This window comes from Xiphophorus maculatus, chromosome 3, assembly GCF_002775205.1.
Source record: "Xiphophorus maculatus strain JP 163 A chromosome 3, X_maculatus-5.0-male, whole genome shotgun sequence".
NCBI classification, from domain to species: domain Eukaryota; kingdom Metazoa; phylum Chordata; class Actinopteri; order Cyprinodontiformes; family Poeciliidae; genus Xiphophorus; species Xiphophorus maculatus.
Window position 1 is genome coordinate 15,819,489 of NC_036445.1, and position 23,273 is coordinate 15,842,761.

At 37.5% G+C, this 23,273-nt stretch overlaps 4 protein-coding genes across 5 annotated transcripts; all 4 read left to right on the plus strand.

Annotated features, from left to right (window-relative positions):
• The first annotated feature begins 868 nt into the window (after positions 1-868).
• On the plus strand, positions 869-6,093 carry LOC102216849 (RNA-binding protein 12B-like). Its single transcript, XM_005804690.3, has 2 exons — positions 869-1,004; positions 3,889-6,093. The coding sequence occupies exon 2, from the start codon at positions 3,911-3,913 to the stop codon at positions 5,816-5,818; it is 1,908 nt and encodes a 635-aa protein (XP_005804747.1). The 5' UTR covers positions 869-1,004; positions 3,889-3,910; the 3' UTR covers positions 5,819-6,093.
• Positions 6,094-6,582: 489 nt separating this feature from the next.
• On the plus strand, positions 6,583-11,004 carry c3h8orf88 (chromosome 3 C8orf88 homolog). 2 transcript variants are annotated; one of them, XM_023331478.1, is made up of 7 exons: positions 6,583-7,244; positions 8,526-8,642; positions 8,714-8,763; positions 8,988-9,045; positions 9,168-9,277; positions 9,364-9,426; positions 10,641-11,004. In XM_023331478.1, the coding sequence occupies exons 2-6, from the start codon at positions 8,561-8,563 to the stop codon at positions 9,424-9,426; spliced, it is 363 nt and encodes a 120-aa protein (XP_023187246.1). In that variant the 5' UTR covers positions 6,583-7,244; positions 8,526-8,560; the 3' UTR covers positions 10,641-11,004. The 2 variants fall into 2 exon arrangements, with proteins under 2 accessions (XP_023187246.1, XP_014326341.1); XM_014470855.2 differs by having other exon boundaries at positions 8,560-8,642.
• Positions 11,005-11,591: 587 nt separating this feature from the next.
• upp1 (uridine phosphorylase 1) lies at positions 11,592-16,356 on the plus strand. Its single transcript, XM_005804691.3, has 8 exons — positions 11,592-11,769; positions 12,007-12,086; positions 12,928-13,039; positions 13,322-13,480; positions 13,579-13,693; positions 14,626-14,835; positions 14,939-15,085; positions 15,204-16,356. The coding sequence occupies exons 2-8, from the start codon at positions 12,043-12,045 to the stop codon at positions 15,353-15,355; spliced, it is 939 nt and encodes a 312-aa protein (XP_005804748.2). The 5' UTR covers positions 11,592-11,769; positions 12,007-12,042; the 3' UTR covers positions 15,356-16,356.
• A 1,556-nt stretch (positions 16,357-17,912) lies between these two features.
• On the plus strand, positions 17,913-21,978 carry LOC102231783 (stathmin-2-like). The gene is made up of 5 exons (XM_005804664.3): positions 17,913-18,060; positions 20,805-20,900; positions 21,049-21,221; positions 21,298-21,489; positions 21,598-21,978. The coding sequence occupies exons 1-5, from the start codon at positions 18,042-18,044 to the stop codon at positions 21,658-21,660; spliced, it is 543 nt and encodes a 180-aa protein (XP_005804721.1). The 5' UTR covers positions 17,913-18,041; the 3' UTR covers positions 21,661-21,978.
• The last annotated feature ends 1,295 nt before the right edge of the window (positions 21,979-23,273 follow it).

Genomic DNA, 23,273 nt, shown 5'->3' on the forward strand with positions numbered 1-23,273 from the left:
TATTTAAAACATATGATCTTTCATATGGAAAATAATTATCCAGTGTCAGAATCTTCTGATAAAATCTGCCCAGGCGGCCCTCACATGGATAAAAGCCATCAAACAAAATAAGCCTCCAAAATCAAATCACTTGAAAAGAACTCTAAAGTTTATTTTTTTAACATTGCGTATTACTAAGGTTGCAAACACATATTAAAGGTAGATTAATCATTCTACAGCCAATTCAAACATTGCCTGTTTTTAAATAATTTGCTCAGAAACATGTTTGAACAACTCCATATAAAATCATGTTTCTTTACTTTCATGTTAAATTAAGGTGAGTTGAGCAAAAATTATGAAATGGTGAGTAGATGGTCTATAAATCAGTGCTTTGTTAGTAGTAAAGAAATATGTGATTTTTATTAAATTCTTAAAGGTCAAAAGAAGGAAAAAAACATAAAAAAAAATCAACTTTAAAGAACGATCATAGACAACAACATTAATTGTTTTCTACTGTTCGGATATTTTTTTAATTTTGCTTTTATTTAATCAGGTGAATTAATAAAAACTAATTCTTATTTACAATACGGACCTGTCCGAGAGGAAGGTCAAGCAGCACAAACATTAATAAACACAAACACTGATGACATCATCACACAAAACCAGACAGAGACAAGGGCATACGATAAAATCAACAATATATTTTTTAGATGGAGCATGTGCAGGTTTCAGACAGCATCTTCTTTAAAGTACCTTTAAAAGTTTCTAATTATGAGAAGGTGCTCGGCTTTAATAATTTAACTGACCTCCGCCTAAGGTCGTGACACTTTGCATGCCGGTACAGCAGGTGGCGGTGTGTCATTTTCAATACTGCTACATTCGCCTCCTTCTTTGTCCACGACAAAAGAGAAAGCTTCCACATTTCTCGGAGCAAGGCGAGCGACTTTTGGCCGACGATCCACCTTAATATATCTACCATATTCCTCTTGACTCTCGGTTTTGTGAGGGCTGTGGTTGTTATTTGTGTAAGTTTAACTGCTGTTTAAGCTGGTTTTGTGGCACGTTTTCGTCATTGGTGTGGCGCAGTGATGACAGTCAGAGGAGCCGAAGCTGCAGGCGGTCAGGCCTAGCTGAGAAGCGAGCTAACGTTAGCGTACTTTCATATTTTCCTCAACTTTAAATTCCTCCTCGGGTTTTTTTTTTTAGAGTGTGAAACTGTTCTCCGATTGTTTTATCGTCATCTTGTTCCGATATGTCCTGCTACGGCGTGCATTTACTTTTTCATCTTGTTCTGCGGGCTTTCTTCCGTACAGCTTTGGCTTTATGACGGATAGCCAACATATGGAGATGTAACATTATCCGATTTCGTGTGTTGGCATTGGTTGATGAGTGCGTTGCATTTTTACGCACTACAGGGTGAAGTGTGCCATTCTCAAGTTTTCTTGTAATATTGGACCATGAACTGGCTGTATACGTCCATCCGCACGGTGCAAACCGAACAGGCACATTGTTAGATGAATGATGACGCGGTGGCTCGCTAACTGTAGCTTATGTGTTGATGTGGCTTTTCTAATATCTGGGTTTTGAAACCATTAACCTGAATCTTTCATATTTGGAACGTTATTGAACAACCATTTTCAGACGATGCACCTGCTCTTCTGAATAAAATAGATATAACCTGCTTTCATTTGATACACGCACAATGGTTCAGTTAGTAGCGAGTTTCATCAAATCTTTCGTTATCAATATATTTACACTTAAGATTAGTTAGATCTGATACAAACTTGGATACAAGGAATATTCTGGGAATCCAGCAAAGTTTCTTGTTGGTGAATGGAGAACTTTGATACCACTGGTGTTAAATCCAAAGCAAGGGAATGGAGGAGCCTGGAAAATGGATAGATTATTCTTTTATTGACTTGAAAGAAATCTCTGGTAAATGAAATTGGAAACGGAGGGAGCGGAATGTACACCATGGAAATGCCAGAAATGACAACTGCAAAACTTTAATTACCTGCTTTATAAACCAGAAGTTATCTGATTAAAAAAAGAATTGGATGGCTGAGTTATTTAGCCTGTGGCATGGGATATTACCTGATAAGCTATGCAATAATGTAACTTACTGGAGATCCAGTAAGTTGTATAAACATGCACCAATTATTCGACTATTACTAGAATTGGCATGTCTCAGATGGATGCGAGTTCTTATTTTTAGTAACTGCAACTTTGTTCAAAATTACTCAGTTGAATTTTTGTTTTCCATTTTCCAATTTTTTCCCCCCACCAATATATGATCTTGTCATCAGGTCTATCGGGTTTATATTTTTTGTGGCACAGTTTCACTTGATCTCTATCAAGCTATCCATAAATTATTGAGGTTTAATGACCATGAAATTTGTCATTTAGCTAAATGACGTGTGCTACATGTAAATGTGAATGAAATGGACATTTTAGATGGTTAATCTCACCACAATACAGTGTTGAACCAGTAATTTAATGAGTTATCAATTTAGTTTTGAGTTGAAATGAACTTTCAATTAATGATTTACTTGGTTCTCACAAGGGGAATTATTAAAGATCCACTTACAACCCAGTGCAGTTTAATCAGTCAATAAATGCCTTATAATTCTGCATTATCTTACAGTAAGGACCTCAAAATTTGTTAAAGCACTTGTGCTTAATTTTTTCTCTAATTGTAAATTTTGTCCATCTTTAGATCTGAGGCAGTATTAAAATGATTTAATCAGTGATGAGATTATCAGCTTTTTAATATAGCATGCATAATATTTTCTGGATGCTATGCGCATTTTGTGTGAAACAACCAGGATGCCTTAGACACCCTGTTTTTATGCCCATTTAGATCCTGAACATAAAAGCCTGACATAATGACCTTCCTAATCACTGTAATAGCACGTGTTCTCTCTGAATGGACCTTTTTTGTTGTGTCAAACCTGCTGAAACAAAGAAACTGGCCTGTTGAACTTGCATTGTACTACACCTCTCTGGGAAAATAACACTGGCGAGAGCTCACATGGAATCTATAAAGTAATGTCTCTGCAGTCTGAGATAAAGTAGGTAAAGCTAAAAATATATTTTCAGAGTCATTGTGATTGCAGTCATTTTAAGACATAAAGCAACAAAGTTCTTTCATTTCTGTAGATTTGTTTTAGTAAGTAAGGATTTAGTCAACTTTTAGGATTTTATATATTTGTAAGAGGAAATTCTGTCATGATGCAGTTTAAAATGTGGGGGAAAAAAGTATTGGGTTAAATGTTGCTTCACCAAAAACAATTGGTTTGGGAAAAATGGCCTGGTCGACCAAATTGGTGCATGTTTAGTGTTTTGCTTTGGAGTTTTGGGTATGTTTTTGTTAACCTGAATGAAGAGAGGCTAGTTTTCAGATTGACCAATGTTACAAAAGCCTTTTTTCTGAGCTACAATGGGACTGGCATAGCGCGTTTGTTTGGTTTGGTGGAGATGGCGTCTTTGAGTGCCTTAATGGACTAGATGAAGCGTTTCCTCTGGAGTTCTTGTGGATGACCAACTAGTCTAATCAGTAATAACTGATGAAATACAATGTATTTGAAACCCATGCAGAATTTTGGGACTGGACCTATAATGGAACAAAGAGTCTCATTGTGGAAGTCCCCTCTGTTGAGTCAATTTTTTGGTCATGTAAGGAAAAGTACTCTTTGACATATGTAAAATATTTCATGTGGATCTCTTCAACCCTTCACTTCTCAGCCGTGTTTGTTTTTCAGGTGGCTTTTGTGGGCATAAGGAAAAACGTTTTTTTCAACCCGTGCATTTCTTTCCATATTTATTTAGCCTTTATGATGTGGGAATATTTTTACAGAGTTGGTGAGGCTCTGAAGGCAGTAATGATATTCTGTACCCCTTTGTCTACAGGTGCCGTTGTTTGTTCTTCATCATGGCGGTCGTCATCCGTTTACAGGGACTGAGTGTCACGGCAGGTTCTGTGGATATTCGCAGGTTCTTCACGGGCCTTCATATTCCAGATGGAGGCGTGCATATAATTGGTGGAGAACTAGATGAAGCTTTCATTATCTTTGCTTCAGATGAAGATGCCAGAAGAGCCATGGCACGGTCAGGGGGATTCATAAATGGGTCACCTGTAAGATTGCTACTAAGCAGCAAGCAAGAGATGCAGAATGTACTTGAAAGAACAACGCAAAAGGTGGAGCTGGATGAGATTAGGCGGTCTGAGGGCGATGGAAGAACCGCTCAAAGATCCATGGACCCTGAGGTGGGCAGAAGATCAAGTAGCCGATCTGGTTACAGCCCTCCTCCCCATCACCAACGACTGGCAGACACTGATGACCCCTATGTTGTGTTTCTCAACGGGTTGCCTTTCTCTGTGACTGAGAGAGAAATACGTGAATTTTTTCATGGTTTACTCATTGATGAAATTGTTGTGTGTAAGAAGGATACAGGGCAAAACAATGGAAAAGGCTTTGCCAGATTTGCAACAAAGGAGGATGCATTGGAAGCCTTAAAGAGGGATGGGAAATATATTGGGTCAAGGTATATCGATGTTCGCACAACAACAGCCGACTATTGGATACGAGCTGGTGGTAGCATGCCAGCAGCTGTCAAGACAATTGAGAACTTTGAAAGGGGAAGAGCACCTGTTCGCAGTCAGAGAAACCCCCAGTATGAAGCAAGGTCTCGATCACCTGTGTCCCAGAGACCTGTTGCTCCTACAGATGAAGAATACTGTGTGCTGTTGGACAATCTGTCTTTTGCAGTGGAAAAAGGTGACTTGAAGCACCTTTTTCAGAACTCAAAGCTTGAGAATGACCAGATTCTGTTTCTCACTGATGATTATGGCAGAAGAACCAGGTCGGCCTTTGTACTCTTCAAGAACATACGTGACTATTGTGATGCTATAAGTCAGGAGAAAAGACATTTTCACAACCGATGGATTCATGTCCGGCCTGTCTCAAGAGAGAACATGCTCAGGCTTCTGGAATCTCAGAATGACCCTACTGGGTCTCCAGGAAGCTCTGAAAGGCATCAGGAAAGATCCTCGTCTTTCTCAACAGATCCTTATGACTCTGAGAAAATCTGTGCGTTTGTGAGAAATCTGCCATTTGATGTGAGAAAGGTTGAGATAATTGACTTTTTTCATGGGTTTAATGTCACAGAGGACAGGGTACGGGTTCTGCATGATCATAAAGGTAATGGGGTCGGACAGGCTCTGGTTCTCTTTGGGTCTGAGGCAGAGGCCATGGAGGCACTTTCTCTCAATGGACGGCGGTTTCTGGGGTCTGAAGTTGGAGTGAAGTGTGTTACACGTGCTCAGATGGATCAGTTGACTGCAGAGCCACCATCAATGCAAGAGGTCTTGCCAAAAGAGGGGCACTTCTCAGGCAGGAACAATGAGCCTTTCTGTGGACCTAGTAATGACACTTCCTTCCTTGATACAAGGAAACCCAGGGATGGTAATTTGTCTATTAAAGAGGAACGCATCCATGGAGGTCAGGACTATGGATATCGTGGGGTAAGACCTCGTTCTCCGCGGGATAGGGGCAATGGAGGACATGGGAGGTTTGGTCCACCTGGTCAACGCTGTGATGGTCCCACCTGTGTGCAGTTAATTAACTTACCATTCCAAATTAGAAGTGAGGAAGTCTATGATTTCTGCTATGGATATCGCATCATACCTGGATCTGTCTCACTTCAGTATGAGCCCAGCGGAAAACCGAAAGGCTCTGCCACTTTGGTGTTTGAGTCTCGTCAGGAAGCTTTAACTGCAATTGAGGAACTGAACGGGAGGCCGATTGGTCCAAGAAAAATACAGCTTTTACTTGTTTGAAATACATTTGTGCGTTCACATTTAAGACACAGTAACAGGCACAACTTTCAGTTTGTTTATTTGGAAAGCTGGCAATGTGGTATATAGCTCTTGTATGATTTCTTTTTCTTAAGTGAATTTTTATGTTTACTAGGAAGTATTGTTGAGTTTATTTTGGGTTTTCTATTGAATGGTTGGTGCTTTTCTTTTCAAAAAGTACTTCAGTAAGTTTTGAAACACAATTTGGAACATGTACATGTCATACATTGTTTTTAAAATTAAAAACAATTGATTCAGTTGTTTGTCATTTTCTTCCAACTCTGTTTCCTTGAAGAAAAAAATCTAAATAAATGTTACCTAGAGGTAGCTGAATGACAAATATAAGATCGCTTTTGTCTAGTTTGCTAGTAGACCAATTAGATCAGGTTAGGATATCTATTTTGGTGTTAGTTGAATGAGGGCATTGTCTTCTGCAGTCTCCTTTACATCACTTTAATGTATGTTTTTGGATAGTTTTAAGAGACACTTATTTCTAGCCAAGTTGGTCTCAAACTGCCTGAGTTGAGTAAATGTATTACACAAGTGCATTTTTCTCAAGGTAAAAAAAAAAGCATGGATAAATAGAAAAACTATTACGGTAACAATTGCATGGCTGGAAAAGTGTAATATGAAAATATTATTTATGATACAAAGAAAAATTAAGGAAGTTGGACATACATTTTTTAACAAAAGAATTCAATAAACAATTTTTTCCAAAATCTGAATTTTCTTTCATTTTTTTAAACAGCCTGTTGGGGCCCAAATGTTTAAAATAACTTAAATGAGTGTAAGGATCTCTCGGAGTGGCCGCTTGGCTTTCTCCTTTAAAAATGTGCTCTTGATCTTAAACTGGGAAATGTTATGTTGTGAAGGTAAATATTTACTTTCTATGAACAAATAGAAACACGTTTGTTGTAGTGCTCTTTAGAAAGCAAAGATTTCGAGCATCTGATCTAGTAAATGTTAAAAATATTCTCGAGAGCTACCGACTAAGGATGAATTGTAGGCTTGCTGTGATTCATTCAGTACATTTAAGTAAACATGGTGTTATCATTGTCACCAAAACATACACTACATGTGCTAATTATTTAGTGACACTTAAAAACCTCAGAAAAACAAATCGGTTTCACCTACTTTCACGACTTGAACTAAAACACCAGTGACTATTTTTCAACTCGGAGCCCAGCTCAGCGCGTTCTGTCCACTTTTTGCTTCTCGGCTGTATGAAGTTTCGATTTTAAAAGACACCTCGAACGCACCAGACGTTAAACTTTTATTGCGAAAGTCAGAAACCGGAAGCGCAATTTGTCCCTGAGTACCATGGAGGCATGACGCCGGTGAGCTGAGTAGGCACTTTAAGCAGAAGAAAAGAGGAAAGCCACGCCAGGAAAGATCCACCACGCTAGAGGTAAATGTTTGAAATTTGTTATCTTGTTTATAGTGCAAAACAACCAGTTCTTATTTTATTTCTTCTCCAGTGCAGTCCGGTTTCTCAATTTAAAAAAAAATTCTACGAAACTAATTCGAAATCCTGAAATGATTTAACAAGAAGTGAGTTACAAACTTTTCAGGCTATGAAACATAATTTGTCTTTCTCCATTTGGAAACAATCCCGTGTTTGACCGTTGAATTCGCATCGATGCCCAAACGTTGAAGTCAACTGCTAGCAGGGACGTTTTGCCGTTATTTTGCTGTCGCTGATTCAGTTTTTAAGCGTGTTTCTGCCATGCAAAACTGTGATAATAGTTGTTTTTAGAAATTATTTTCACTTCGATATCCACTGTTTTGCACTTATTTCAAACGCATGGTTTTATCGTTTGGCCGAGTATGCAGAAATTTGCAGTAACTTTATGTTGCATTTAAGTACACGTTGCAAACTGCATAATATGTACTAAAATAGCTGGAAAAATGCACATTACTCATGATGACCATCACAACAGCCTTGTTCAGCAGAGGATTTGTGTGACAACTTACAACAGATTATAGATATTTTTAAAACACATCTGTGTCCTCTCCTTGCCAATGTTAAAATGTTTTAAAATAAGGAAATAAAATTGTTACAACAGTAACAATTTGTTTTAATTCACAGATCTTATGCATGTTTTGACAATTTTCAAGTGGTTTAAAATAATACTAGATATTTGGATTGTTTCGATTATTTTGTTATAACCATTAAAATGCATCACGCAGTGAAGAAATATTTCCCCCCTTAACAATGTTTTTTGTTTTTGCCTTTGTGATATTTGCATATTTCAGATCAGCAGATAATTAGAAGAAATAAGTTAATAGGAGGCAAATTGCTAGTCAGACCTGTGTGGAAAAACCAACTGACCTGTGCGAAATCATGAATTGGCTGTTATTAATCTCATTTTAATAACAGGTCAAAGTAAAACTCACTAGTCACTGCCTATTCATGTAAAATGAAGAAAACTGAAAAACCAACACATCATGCTGTGATTTAAAGATATTAAAGAATAAAAAAGAAACCAGGAAACACAAATGTCCATCTCACAGCTGCCACAAAAACATTTCTTATGGTCCCTAAAATGTTTAAGAAAATTTTCTAGCCAACTTGGCCTGGATGGCTTTTCTCTTATCTGCAAAAGATGAATGGTCTTCAATAGATTTGTTAACCTATTTTTGCACTACTCAGTGCAGTAATTATAAACAAGTTGTTTTTTTAACATAGAAAGTTTTAAACATCTGAAACTTACTGACACCAGAATGGAGGTATCAAGTCGAAGAGTCCTACTGAGGCACCTGGAGCCAGCGAGGCCCCTGCGCCGCTGCGTCCATGTTAATGTTGGTGAGTTTTAAGGTGTCAGCCTGAAAATCAGAGTGTTTGCCTTAATTTACGGGTTGTCACTTTATTCATAGAGCCACAAATAAATGCTGCAGCAGGTGAACAGCCCTTGATGGAGCAGGAGGTGAGACAATCATTGTGTAATGTTGCAACTTATGTCAGGATTGATGTAAAACTAGAATGTGTTAAAATGCATATAAAAGTTGTTCCTTTTTTTTTTTTTTTTTTTTACTATTTTTGTCACTTACCTATGGTCTACTTGACATTTCAAAGGTATTCCTAATAGACACCCTGTTTAGTCACTAAAATGAAAAATACTCTTGACTCCCTAACCTTTGCACTCGACAGAGTACTGTTGGCATAGAGCAGTTCTTGAAGATTTTCAATCTTCATAAACAGAAAAAAGGTAAGAAACAAAGTGTTAATGCATTTCAGCTCTCACACAGTGCTCCCTCCTGCGGCGACATTTATTTGAGACATTTAAAGAGAAGATGTCTGAATATTAGATTTTGTTTTCATTTGTCTTAGTAGAAAGAATAAGTTACACAAGAGATTTTTTAATTGGTTTGGCCGGCTGCCCCGAAGCCAAGAAGAGGCCAGAATACCTACCGGACCACCCCATTGTGTTACCTGAGGCAGTAAGTTGACGAGCTCGAGTGTAAAGCTTGCTGCTTGTCCTGTCGTTAATCGCAGGTTTCAGATCTTTTATACATTATTTTGACAGAGGGATCCAGGCCAGCAAGAGCTGGGAGTAACACAGTGGAATGGTGTAAAAGAAGATGTATGAGTAAGTAAGAGTCGGAGGATTAGAATATGGATAATGTTTAAGTTAATTTTGATGGCAAATTTTCACTTAATGTAAATTGGTCTGACCAAAGCAGCCAAGATGGTGACACAAAACCATTTCATGGAATTGCAGGGTGCAATATTAAATTCTTTGCAAAACATTCATACCTCTTTAATGTTTAAATACTTTATCACCTTATCACCTGAAGTTACAATGTATTTATTTGGATTTTATTTGATGCACATCTCAGGTGGGGTAATCTGAAGTCTCAATAAATTATAAACAAAATCTCCCTCCGATCCGATCATTTTCTCAATTATGTACTGCATTGTGCAGCTATGTCACATCAAATGTGATTCAGGCTACCAATGTATTGATAAGTCATTGTTATAAAATCAGCATGGGTAACACTAGTATTATAATGTTTGTTGGCTGTTATTTATTGGATTTATTGCATTGCCTGTCATTTTGCAAATCGCATGGTTTTCTAAAATAGTGCAATATTCTGGGCACAGTCTGGAATATTGTCAACATGCTGTGTGCCTGGTTATGACTTAAGGTCTTTCTGTTTTGAATCCAGTGTAGAAATGTTAGGAGATTCTCATCCAGAAAAGCACATAGTTGCTCATTTAAATATGAAGCTAAAGCCCTAATCAAACTTGAATTATGTGCTCATAATTCAGTCAGTGTTTTTCAATTATATTAACATGTACCTTATCAGCATTCTATATGTCCCATTTATTTGGAAATAGAGTAGCGATGTAATTCTTATCAACTCCAGAAGGGACACTATTTGCTTTCATCTAGAAGGGCAGCAAGATAATTGCTCCATTAGTTTTATATGATAAGCTACACCACACTCGAATCTCTGAGTCCTCCTAGAATTAGTTTTTTGTTTTTTTTTCATGACACTATTGTAGTGTCATGAAAGCAGCAATGCTGCACATTGAAGTATTGGCGTTTAAAGGGGCAGTGGATAATTTGGACAAAATTGATCTAAATTCAGAGAAAGAACAGAAGCTCTGGCAGATGTCTGAAAGACAAGGGGTTAAATAAATGTGCTTTCTCCATTAGGCTTAGATTCTGTGAGGAACCAATTGGGTTTGCAGATAATTATTGTAAAACTGTTTTAGAGTTTGGCCAGCACTTTTTTTCCATGATCGTTTTACTGTCCAGTGATTAAAAAAAAACTTTTCAAATTTCTCTTTTGTTAGGACGCCAGCAAGGCCTCCCACGTCTTGAGAAACTTGCACAAGTGATGTTTACAGCAAATAGGTTTTGCACCGTGTTGATTGCTTCTCTGCTTTAATTTATTTTAATCTATAACATTACTGTTTGCATGTAACTTTCATGTTTTTTGACGCCTTTTTGCTGTGTGAAATGTTTGTTTTATCTTGTCTGTTTCAAGAAAGGCTTGAAACAGCAAGGCAAATTTGCCAATATTTCTTTCTGACCTGATGTAAAGTGTAGCTTTTGAACTTCATATAATTCAGCAGAAAATATTGGATTAAGTAATTCGTTGATATTGTCTTTATGTATGACACATGCAAAAATACTGTTGTTTGCATTAAAAAACAAACAAAAAAAATCCCCTAAAGCGTGCAGAATCAATTATTTGTCCTATCTTTGTTGCATACAGTACACTTGTATCACTGTAGTTATGTACACCAATGATTTTGCATGCATCAAAGTTTTTCCCTTTTGCTTTTGAAATTCTAATAGACTGTTCTCTGAAGTTTTTGTGTATTACGAAAACAAACAACCACTAGGTTTGTTTTAACTAGGGCTTAAAACAATCATAAGGCAAGTTGAATAACTGATTCTTTAAGGGTGGCTGTTGGTGAATATGAGGGGTATTTTGTTTAGGGACATTATTACAAAGTCTAATCAAAATATGTATTGGAATCCCTTTTGTTTGTGGGATGTTTATGGTGTTATTCAGTTTTATTTCTCAAAAACACAATTGACTTGCACCACGAATTATGTTTGGTAATTGTAAACAAATTCACATACTCATTAGAACTCTTACAGTCTTGTTTGGGTCTTTTCCACTTCGCAGATTCCTGTAATAGAGCGATATTGCGCATCTGTAGTTAGTCACCTCTGTACGTGACACAGAGCCAGTACTCCCCAGCCAATGAGAGAACTGTTTAAGGTGACGTGTCTCGTACGTAATCACCAGTATTTCATGTCAACTGCGGCGGCGTCAGATGTTCCGAGAGAAATTAATTTCTAAATATCGGAGGAAACAGCTGTGAAGATAAGCCGTTCAAGGTGCAATACCTATTAGCTGATTATTTGGTACTTGTCATCGTCCAACCGTTCAGTTAGTTCACCCTGAAGGTAAATATGGAGTTTATTCATTCTTTTAACCCTCTGCGATGAATTGCTGTGTGCGGGATGTCTAGTCTTTACTGCAAGGACGGTTGTGTTATTAAAAAAATACAACTTTTCGCAACCAACCTTCTGTGACTTAATTTAAAACAAACAGCTGGTTCGAACTTATAACACGTTCCTGACAGGTTTTGTTAAAGTAAGGTGTCTTCTGATTCCCCCCCCCCCCCCCCCCCCTTCCGGTAGCTGAACATTACTGTATGAACTCAGCTTTTTTCCCCCATGGACATGGATAAGAAGGAAAAGCAAAACGAGAAGTGCAACAGGTGAGAATTTACCCTTAATATTTGCTAGCATTTATTTTTTGATTTTTGGTTTAAGCAGAAGCTCACTGCAACAAATCAGGATGTAAGTTAGGTAACAGCTGGGTGTGACAGGAGATGAGGACTATGAGCTTTACCACAAAGTAAGGACGGTTTTTTTTTCTCTCTTTTTTTAAGCAAGGGTTACTGTACTAAACAGTAGTTTAGCTACACTATAAGCACATTCACACAGATTAACTCCTCTGTTTATTTTGATTCTAATGTAGCTCTTCTAACAACAAAGTTAGACTATTTTACATTTTCACCTTCCTGGTCTGTTGCTTAGGAATTACAGTTTACTTATTGTGTAACATTAGTTCTGAAGCTGTGGTACATTCAGTACCTTTTGTTCTATGAGTAATTTTGGTCTGAACTATAAATGGGAAAACCTTTCCTTCAGATACTACTCATAAGAGAAGTGCAGTGGTGAACATTTCAAGACTATCGCATGCAGATCCTGAAGCAGAAGGTTTTGAACCAAGAACGAGTAATACTTGCAGTCTAACACTGATCAGGCATGGTATTAAAATACAATACTGTGTTGGTGTTGTGGCTGCCATTGTGTCTTGCAGGAAAGTGTTAGCCACAGATCTTCTTTAGTAACAATAAATGGAAAAAGACAAACTGCTGTGTCCTTTTAAAATGCTTTGATTTCTTTAAGTCTTTATACACACATTTAATTTAGAGTTAAACCCACTGAGCTTTTAGGAACGGATTTAATGTACGAATACATAAACAGTGATATTGGTTTAGTCTGATTTGAATAAACTGAATGTTTAATATCTGCCCTCTCTCCCTCTTATAGTCCTGTTTATGTGCACAACCCACATCTGGATGCTCTGAAAGATGACATCCTCTATCACTTCAGTCTAGGAACTGGAAGTCATAACCTACCAGCCATGTTTGGTGATGTCAAAGTAAAGAATTTTAATACCTTTTTTTACAAGAAAAAGCGTTACTCACATGACCTAATTTTATGGTTGCAGTGCTTTAAACTTTTCCTCTACACTGAAATAAAGTTGGTTTCACTGACGTGGTCAGTGTTATGATTCACTGTGATCCTTGACGTGTAAACCAATGTTTTGTTTTTGGTAAATGGGCTTATTTTTAAATCACAATATTATGTAATGTCTCAACATTATCTGATGATAATTTTTGATTTTTGTCAAAAATCTTCTGTGTGTAAATGCATCCTGTAGTTTGTGTGTGTCGGAGGGAGTCCATGGAGAATGAAGTCATTCACTGAGTTTATTGCAGCTGAGCTCGCAATGGAAGACCCCAAATCTGGGTATCCCAACATCTGCGCTGGGACAGATCGGTACGCCATGTACAAAGTCGGCCCTGTTCTCTCTGTCAGTGTATGTACAAACACGGCTCAGCATAACTTGTTTCTGTCGCCCGTCTAGTTTATGTTTAACTAACTTTTGTGTGACATGTTTGTGCTTGACTTTCACAGCATGGTATGGGCATTCCATCTATTGCGATAATGTTGCACGAACTCATAAAGCTCCTTCATCATGCCCATTGTACTGATGTTACAATCATACGCATAGGGACATCAGGAGGAATAGGTACATTAGTTTTTTTTTTTGTTTGTTTTTTTTAAATGTGACCTCTTAGGAACTTTACCAACAACACAGGAATGTTAAGCATAGCAGTGGCTCCTATGTTGTCTAAACATAGGAGCTACATTAAACATAATCATATGTTTGTTTGTTTTTTTAAAATCTGTTTTAAGTAAAATTGAGTAAAATTAGTAACTGTGAAATCTTTTTCTTTCGATAAGTGATGCAACTGGGTAGAATGTGGAGCTGGTGGGAGTGGCTTGTTTAAAATAAGATGACGGTTGGTGATGAGAAAAACAGGAAAGGGAAAAAAAAGAAGAGAAAAATGTTCATTTTGAAACTTTAGTCTCACCATTTTGACCTTTTTCGTGTTCTGATTGTTTTCAGAGCTGACAATATGAAAAACTTTTGTAATAATTACCTACAATGTTGAATATAAGATATTAGGTTTGGACACATTTGCTGACAAATTGCTTTAAGGGTATAGTAAGTATTTAAAAAGGGAGATATTTGTTTTGTTTTGAGGAAGATCAACACATTTGACAAAGGTGGTCAGGATGAGTTCAACTTTAGTGCAGTGTCGGGCTGCTTAATCCACTGTTTGTATTTTTGTAGTTAGGGGATTATGAACTTTTAATTATTTAAAAATTAAACAAGGTATTACTCATTGTTTCGGTTCTTAATTATTTTTTATGACACAGTCAGCATGGAAACCTAAAGATTTAAAAGTAGCATTTTTCTCTAGATATTTAGAAAAACACAAAATGGGATTGTCAAATCAGGGTTTTGTGTAGTGTAGACCGGAATCCCGGAATCAAAACCATAAAAACACTCAAAATATATTCCATATTTTAGACCACTCAATGTTAAAGGTCAGCAGACAGACAGATTAAGTAACAGTTTATTTTTCTCACTTGCAAATTTGTTTTGTTTTTCAGGACTTGAGCCTGGCACGGTTGTTGTTACCAAACAGTCAGTGGATGCCACATTCCTGCCTAAGTTTGAGCAGGTGATCCTGGGAAAGACGGTGGTGCGCAGCACTGATCTGGACCAAAGCCTGGCCCAGGAGCTGTTGCAGTGCAGCAAAGGGCTTAACCAGTTTGAGACAGTCATCGGTAACACCATGTGCACGCTGGATTTTTATGAAGGTGTGTACTCTAATGTACTAATGGTTTAACATATTCTTTCTCTTGCAGTACACTTACAGCGTTTACATTTCTTTCCCTTGTCTCTGTCACATAAAATCCAAAGGTCAAGCCCGCCTGGATGGCGCCTTCTGCTCCTACACAGAGGCAGAAAAACAGGAATACCTCCTAAAGGCCAAAGAGGCGGGAGTCTGCAACATTGAGATGGAATCATCCGTTTTTGCTGCTATGTGCAAACTGAGTGGTCTGCAAGGTAAAAACGCACGACAATACTATCATAACATAACTGCCAAAAGTGTCACCGACTCAAAGCAACATTTTATGTGATCCACTGTTAACTGTCTTGCACGTTCTTGTATTTTTTTGTGCAGCGGCTGTTGTCTGTGTCACACTGTTGGATCGGCTGAAAGGAGATCAGCTAAGCAGCTCTCATGAAGTTCTTAACAATTATCAGCTTCGTCCTCAAATACTGGTTGGGTCTTACATTAAGAAGCAGCTAAAGGCCAAAGCAGGGAACAGATGAATGTTAAGAGTGAACATTTTGTCTGAGTATCATAGGTTATAAATGACCAAGCACTGAAAATGATCCACAACAGTAGATTTAAGCTGCTGTTGTAGTTGATATGTCTTCACATAAATCAGTTTTTCAAGGGGCAATATTATGTATTTTCCACTATGTGCCATTTTATATCACCAGCAACCCTTAGTTATAAATTATGTATATGTCAAGCATGGCTTAAAAGAAATATGACTTTGCAAATTAACACCTTGAAATTGTCTCTTTTAAGAGAAGTTTCTGCTCTCTCTGGCATTCTGCCTTCAGCACGTCATGACAACAACTTCTCTCCATTAAGGCTTTAACAACGTTTTTACTAGCGTTTCACTCAACAGTAGTTTTTCTGATGAACTCAGCGTCTTCCAGAGACCCGGCATTTAGGCAACCCCAAATGGCTGCCGTTCGAGGATTTCTCAGACATGTATGAAAGAATCAAACCAACACTTATGGTTTATTTTTGATGATATCATTATGGCATGAAGTAAAGCTCAAAGTCAATTTATACATAATACAGCCCCTTTTAAATTATGCCTTGTATTCATACATTGTTGGTGGTTTAGGAATAAGGGACAAACATGCACTCTTTAACTTTTTACCCTTTGTCTTACGTTTGAATTTAATTTAACTGAACATTGAATGGATTTAGAATTTTAATTATCTTTGATTTAAGGCACTTTTGTGTATTTAAGTTCCTGATCCTTAAAACTTAAACTCCACCTGTGCTATAACATAATAACTTTTAATGGTTTTACCTAAATACTCCTTCCTTAAGTGTCAAAGTCCTGATACAGATATCAAATATTTTGTCTCATTTCATGTTGTTTCATTTAAATGAAACAAATCCCTTGTACCTCATTTAGACTGTTTATTGTTCATAATCTCTGGCTGTGTTATATATATACAGCATATACTGTATATATACAGTATATATACTGTATATATATATATATGCTGTGTATATATATATATATATACACAGTACAGACCAAAAGTTTGGACACACCTTTTAATTCAATGCGTTTTCTTTATTTTCAGGACTATTGACATTGTAGATTCACACTGAAGGCATCAAAACTATGAATACCACATGTGGGAATATGCACTAAACAAAAAAGTGTAAAACAACTGAAAATACCCCTTATATTCTAGTTTCTTCAAAGTAGCAATCTTTTGCTGTGATTACTGCTTTGCACACACTCTACATTTTCTTGATGAGCTTCAAGAGGTCGTCACCTGAAATGGTTTTCACTTCATAGGTCAACCTGCCCTGTCAGGTTAATAAGTGGGATTTCTCGCCTTTTAAATAGTCATGAAAATAAAGAAAACCCATTGAATTAGAAGGTGTGTCCAAACTTTTGGTCTGTACTGTACTGTATGTATGTGTATATATATATATATATATATATATATATATATATATATATATATATATATATATATATATATAAAAGGCACTGAGTCAGCGAATAGACCAGTTTACACTGTCTATTACACTGTGTTACTTTACACTGATGTAACTTTTCATGACTTGAAATAACTACTAGTGCTAAAAAACTGCATGTAATATATTGATTTTTTTTTATACATATACATGTGTATATAAATTAAAGCAGTTGTCCTTGCAGTGTGTCAGTACTTGTGTGCTCTTGATATGTGTCACGATATGTTTGTTGCTACATCAGTTAAAAGTATTGGCAGGTAATTAAAGATCAGTGCTCCAGAGCATGATTTTATCAGATCATTGGAATTTTCCTTTACATCACTCAAAATACATCTTATCTTTGAAGATCACCCACTTTATGTAAATTATTCCCATGAATAATAAGCCATGGGTAGCATCTTTCCATTTAAGATTAATTGGGTAGTCTTATACACATTAAATGCAGTTTCCAACAGTAGAAATGATGTGATCACTGCTGAGGAACGTATAGTGCACCAGTAAGGCTATGCTCTTAATTTACTTCCAATTAGTGTCTTGAATTTTTTTTTAGCTGCTATAAAAAGTATGCATATATCAAGCTTGACTTAAAAGAAAAGTGTAAGTCGTTCTTCATTTACTTCCATTTAAAGTGCTGTGGAAAAATCTTAATTTTTAAACTTCTTCTTCTCATGTTATAAAACTCAAATTTCATTGCATCTTGACTTCATGTGATAAATCAATATTAAGAAAGCTGATCAATCCATCGTCTGAAAATGAAAAGACTTTCACATCTGTAAACTTACCAAGACGTGTCTAACCTACACTTGTAGGTCGAACAAGGAGAACATTCATCAAAGAAGCAACCAATAAGGTTACCCATGGCACTCATTGTTACTTTGGAAGAGGTACGCAGATTCAAAGGTCAGGTGGGACAACATGGTGGCATGCAAGTCTCTGTGAACAATTCCGATTTGGATCAGGTTTTGAATCACTTCATTCTTGATTCATTGACTCAAGCTCGTTAGGATGAAGGCTGCAGCTCATGGTGGATGCTGGTACTCGCCGTGCGCGTCATAGGCAAGAGGAGGGTCTGAATGCGCGTTCCTATGCGCGTTCCTCTTGCTCCCCGCTTCCCAGTCCAAGCCTGGTCTATTCGCTGACTCAGTGCCTTAAGCAGCATCAAGGTTCATCGGAACAGAGCTTCAGCATCCTCTGCGGAGAAATACATCAGCCATGGCTAAAACTGTAACCGGTAAGTGTGTTAAGACTCGTCCTTTCTGATAAGACGGGAGGATGGATGGATAGATGGACGGATGGATGGATAGACTCATGACAGGTGCATCCTTTCCGTTACCAGAAAGGTGCAGCATACCGTCTGGCGTTATATTGTGAAGGATTAAAAAAACCAAACATTTTAAGCACTGACCTCTTCTACTGAACGCGAGTGTGTTGTCTCAGTTGAAATCTGCAAAATGCAAGAATGGGCTTACAAGGCCAGAATCCTTCTTTGTCTGAAACGTTTATTTGATTGTTGCATTGTTAATATTTTCATTTCACATAATGCAGCATAATGAAAATACTATGATCGGAATTCTTAAAACAGCTTTATTCGCAGTGCTGCACCTGCGCCGCTTCATGCCACAGCGGCCCCCCAACATGCAGCATAATGCAGACGGACCCCACCCAAGATGCTAAGCGGCCGATCATTGAGCCGACAGCAAAACAGTCATATTTATCCCGCATTGGCTTCTTTCTACGTGACTTTTACTATGTCCAAGCTTGCATAGAGATGCTAATCTTCAAGTGTTGTGTTTATGTAGTTATTATTATTATTATTATTTTTTTTGAAACGTGATGAGAACTGAGCCTTTTCATTCTTTAGCTTGTCTTATTACCTCAAAGTCCAGGATAGATCTCCAGCTGTGGCATGTATTGCAATTCATCTAGCAAGAAACGAACTGTTTATATATTCATCGATGATAATAGTTGGGGATTTAAAGTAAAACGCTAAAACAGCTTTTATTATTGGGTATATATTTCCCACTACACTAGTTTGCCATAGAGACAAATTGCTCAGCAGTTTTTGTTTTACATCAGGGTATTAAAACAATGCCCTGATTTAATCATTCAATTTTGATTGTTTTGTGTGTGTTTGCATGCCTTGTTATGGAGAGCATCCTAAAGCAGATAAGTGTATTGTAAGGTGGGAGGCAGGCCAGCCCTGCAGCAAAAGAGCTGCTTCACACACCGGCCTTTGGAACAGAAGGCTCAGCGGCCCTGTTGTCCTCTCTGAGGACCTATGTGGGCACTTTTACAAAAATGTAAAGAAGGAAAACAAATGGAGTGCAGATCATTAATCAGCCGATTCTTGCTGTCTTGATAACAAAATAAGCTTGCGGGAGGCTTTGGCTCAAAGATTTTACAAGGAAACTGGATGAACTTACATGCAGGCCCGTTGTGTTAGAATCAAATGTGATTTTATGGTTATGCCTAGTTTCTTTTAAAAAAGAAATGTATGGTGACCACATCAGAATGGATAAATCAATTACTCTTCAATTATTAATGGAGGAACACAATGCTTCCATACCTTTAAGACTTTAAATGCATTATTGATTCTGTAATAGTGAAATGATAAAATACCTTGCAAAATTATTCATACCCCTTGAACTTTCACCTATTCTCTTCCATTATGAACACATTTTTTAATTTGCTTATTCCGGTTTTACATTATACAGGAACATAAAGTATTATGAAGTAGAAGGAAAAGAATACACTCATTTTATGACAAATATAAATTTTAAGAGTGTGTTGTGAAATTGTGTTCAATGTCCTTTAATTTGATAGCCCCAAATTATAATAATAGTAAAGAAAAGAAAATCACTATATTAGGAAATGGTGTCCACCTTTATGTTATTTAATATCAGTATGAATTCAGCTGTTTTGTGAAGAATTCAGAGATTGTTTTAGAGAACATTAGTAAACGACATCATGCTGATGAAGGAATACAGCAGACATGACATGGATAATATTGTGGTGAAGTTTAAAGTAGAGTCAGGTTAGAAAACCATAACCCAAACCTTAAACTTCAACATGTCTGTTCAATTTCTCATCTGGAGAATAGAAGAGGTATGTTAAAAATACAAATCTGCCAAGATATGACTGTCCATCTAAACTGACAAGTCAGGTAACGATTAATTGAAAAAACTTAGAGGAGATGATGAAATCCTTAGCTCAGGTGGAAGAATCCATTGACAGTACAACTGCACTGGACTCAACAAATCTGGCTTATAAGCAAAAGTAGTAATAGCCATAAAATCCCTTTTTCAGTTTGCCACAAAACCATCCAAGGCACAGTCAGCATCTAGAGGAAAGTCAAATCATGTGATGTTTTTCTTTCACTTCATGATTATATTGCATTGAATCCCAATAAAATGCACTAAGATTACTTTTAGCCAACAAGTATGACAGAAAACAATGCAGACTACCCTAAATACTGTACACCAATGCTGAAGCATAATGGTGTTGACATCATGCCAAGGGGATTTTTTTCTTTGGAAAGAAAAGATAAGCTGGTCAAAGTTGGTATGAAGATGGATGGAGCTAAATACATTCTTCCCATCCATGAATGAAATCTGTGAGAGACTGCTAAAATGTTGTGACTTAGTCCGAGGCTTACCTTGCCAGTAGGATAGCAACCTTAAATGAACAACCAGAGCAACAGTGAAACAGCTTATTTCAGACTCTTGGGGACTAAGCACAAGGGTGCATTTATTGGTGTGTTACTGCATGACATCCAAATAGATTACATGTTGGGACTCTACCATAACAAAATGTGGGAAAATTCAAGGGCTATAAATGCTTTATTAACATTATATGGTTTATTGAGCAACCTCCATTTGCCAACTATTTGTTTTAATTTCAGGACTTAATTACTGAGTAAGTACCTTTGTTGTATATTGTTTGACCTGATTAGATTTTTTTAAAATTTCCCAACAGCATACAAAGAGAAGATGAAGGAGTTGTCCGTCCTCTCCCTTATCTGTTCCTGCTTCTACCCCGAGACTCGCAACAAGCTCGTTTGTGAGTTTGAAGGTATGAAGGATCTGAAAAATTGATTTTCTTTACAACCAAACAAATGGTCCCTAATGGATGTTTTCTCTTCCCTGGAAGAAGAGGCATTAGTCAACTGGTATGTTAATGGATTTTTTTAGCACTCTCATTGTATTTGTCTGATTTACAGACATGGAAGTTAAAGCTATAGACAAACGGGCCTCAGGGCAAGCCTTTGAGGTAATTCTCAAGCCCCAGTCTCCGGTGTCAGACATTGCCCACAACCTTCCCTCTCCCCCAAAGAGGGATCTCTCCCTGGAGGAGATTGAGAAGAAACTGGAGGCAGCTGAAGAGCGAAGGAAGGTATTTTCTTTCTGACCAACAGCTTTGTGTTCTAAATAGCAGAGGCTTTTCAAAATTACATGGATGTGTATTTTAGTACCAAGAGTCTCAGGTGCTGAAGGCTTTGGCGGAAAAGCGGGAACATGAAAGGGACGTGTTGCTAAAGGCCATGGAGGAGAACAGCAACTTTAGCAAGATGGCCGAGGAAAAGCTCCAGATGAAGATGGAACAGATTAAGGAGAATCGCGAGGCCCAGCTGGCAGCCATGATGGAGCGCCTACAGGAGAAGGTCAGAGTTGCAAAAAATTCAGGGATTTATCAGTGGGAATCAGTGTTGCAGTCTGAGTTTTAGAATTTTCAAACTAATCATTGTCACTATGTGTGTCACTGTGTTCAGGAGAAGCATGCCGCAGCTGTGCGCAGGAACAAAGAGCTGCTGAGGGAAGAGCAGCTAGCATGAGCTTCACACAATTCCTGTGGTCCGTCTGTCGAACCATCCATCCATCCATCCCTGCCCCACCTTCAACCTCTCCAAAACAGACACTCTGCCCTGAAGGCTGAGAGGCTCAAGAAACTCACCACCACAGCACTGCACACCTTGTCACAACTATCCACAACCATCAGTATTATCAGTAATACAGACATCTATGACACTCCTTTTACAACTAAATAGATTTGTTGATTTAGCAAAAGTGCAACCATATGACTTTTATTTTGTAAATACTATCTATCTATCTATCTATCTATCTATCTATCTATCTATCTATCTATCTATCTATCTATCTATCTATCTATCTATCTATCTATCTATCTATCTATCTATCTATCTATCTATCTATCTATCTATCTATCTATCTATCTATCTAGCTAGCTAGCTAGCTAGCTAGCTAGCTAGATACCAGATAGAAACTAGATAGACAGATAGCGGGTTAGCTATCTGTTTAGCTAGCTAGCCAGATAGCTTCCTGTCTCTCTCTCTCTCTCTCTGTATCTCCCTCTCTCTGTGTCTAGCTGTCTTGCTAACTAGCTAGATAAAAAAACTGAAAGCTAGTTAGCTAAATTTCTTGAATGCCAACATTTTATTTGTTTATCTAGCTAGCTAGCTTGCTATCTTTTTGTTAGTGACTGTTTATGTTCTTCAAATTTTACACCACAACTCTTATCATTTGAAAGGCCTGAGTGTTGGGAGTTGGCAGAAGATGGAGGATTTTCAGTGTTTTCTGATGATGTCATGACGATGACGATGATGTTGATAAAATATTTGTATGTTTCGTGAAGAGTGACAGACGATATGTACGCTGCAAATCTGGTTTGTGTATATCGCATCTGTTATCTCCCCCATGCCGCCTACTCATGCTCAGCACCCATAGATTCAGACCACTTCCTCTGAGATGAATTGTATTGTTGTTAGGAATGTATTTGCCTAAAGGGAGTAACTATACATCTGCATATTCACACCTTTTTTCAACCAGTCATTTGCCAAATAAATAGCTCTCCTAGGATCTCTGGAGATGAGTCTCAAAAAATGAATGAATGTTATGAGGCCAAACTGGTATCATACAGTGTCTTGGACAGTGGAATGTGCTGTTGCTCTCATCTTGATATTTGATAGTGTGAACCTAAAATATGTCTGTGTGGGCGACTAGGCATCATTAGCATCTTTTCTCCTTAGAGGTTTAGGTAGATAATGGATGCAAGAAGCTTTACATACAGCACACTGAAGTAGTCTCTTTTTAACCTTCAGAATACCACTGATATCTGCCTGCGTAGTCTGCTGCTTGTGTTTTTTTCCTCTTCATATTTTTCTCTGTGAAAGCTTTGCTGAATAAAGGTTTGGGAGTTCTGTGAACATGGCATGCACCATCTATTACGTTTCTGTAATAAAACACAAGGGGAATTGTAAACTGCCAAATAAAAGAACCAGTTATCTACACACCTTGAGAAATGCAGTCTGCAAAAACCCATTTTTCATTTCATTACATTTAGTCTAAGTAATAGATTTCAAGTAAACCATATGAATGTTTTCAATGGTAAGTCTAATATAAACAGAGAGGACAAACCAATGTAGCTGTA

Coding starts and splice junctions, on each gene's coding strand:
- upp1 (XM_005804691.3), top strand. CDS start 12,043: ATGGACATGGATAAGAAGGAAAAGCAAAACGAGAAGTGCAACAG. Junction 12,087..12,927: donor CAAAACGAGAAGTGCAACAG/GTGAGAATTTAC, acceptor TCCCTCTTATAG/TCCTGTTTATGTGCACAACC. Junction 14,836..14,938: donor CACGCTGGATTTTTATGAAG/GTGTGTACTCTA, acceptor TAAAATCCAAAG/GTCAAGCCCGCCTGGATGGC.
- LOC102231783 (XM_005804664.3), top strand. Junction 20,901..21,048: donor GCTCGTTTGTGAGTTTGAAG/GTATGAAGGATC, acceptor TCTGATTTACAG/ACATGGAAGTTAAAGCTATA. Junction 21,490..21,597: donor TGGAGCGCCTACAGGAGAAG/GTCAGAGTTGCA, acceptor CACTGTGTTCAG/GAGAAGCATGCCGCAGCTGT.
- LOC102216849 (XM_005804690.3), top strand. CDS start 3,911: ATGGCGGTCGTCATCCGTTTACAGGGACTGAGTGTCACGGCAGGTTCT.
- c3h8orf88 (XM_023331478.1), top strand. CDS start 8,561: ATGGAGGTATCAAGTCGAAGAGTCCTACTGAGGCACCTGGAGCCAGCG. Junction 8,764..8,987: donor AGCCCTTGATGGAGCAGGAG/GTGAGACAATCA, acceptor TGCACTCGACAG/AGTACTGTTGGCATAGAGCA. Junction 9,046..9,167: donor TCTTCATAAACAGAAAAAAG/GTAAGAAACAAA, acceptor CATTTGTCTTAG/TAGAAAGAATAAGTTACACA.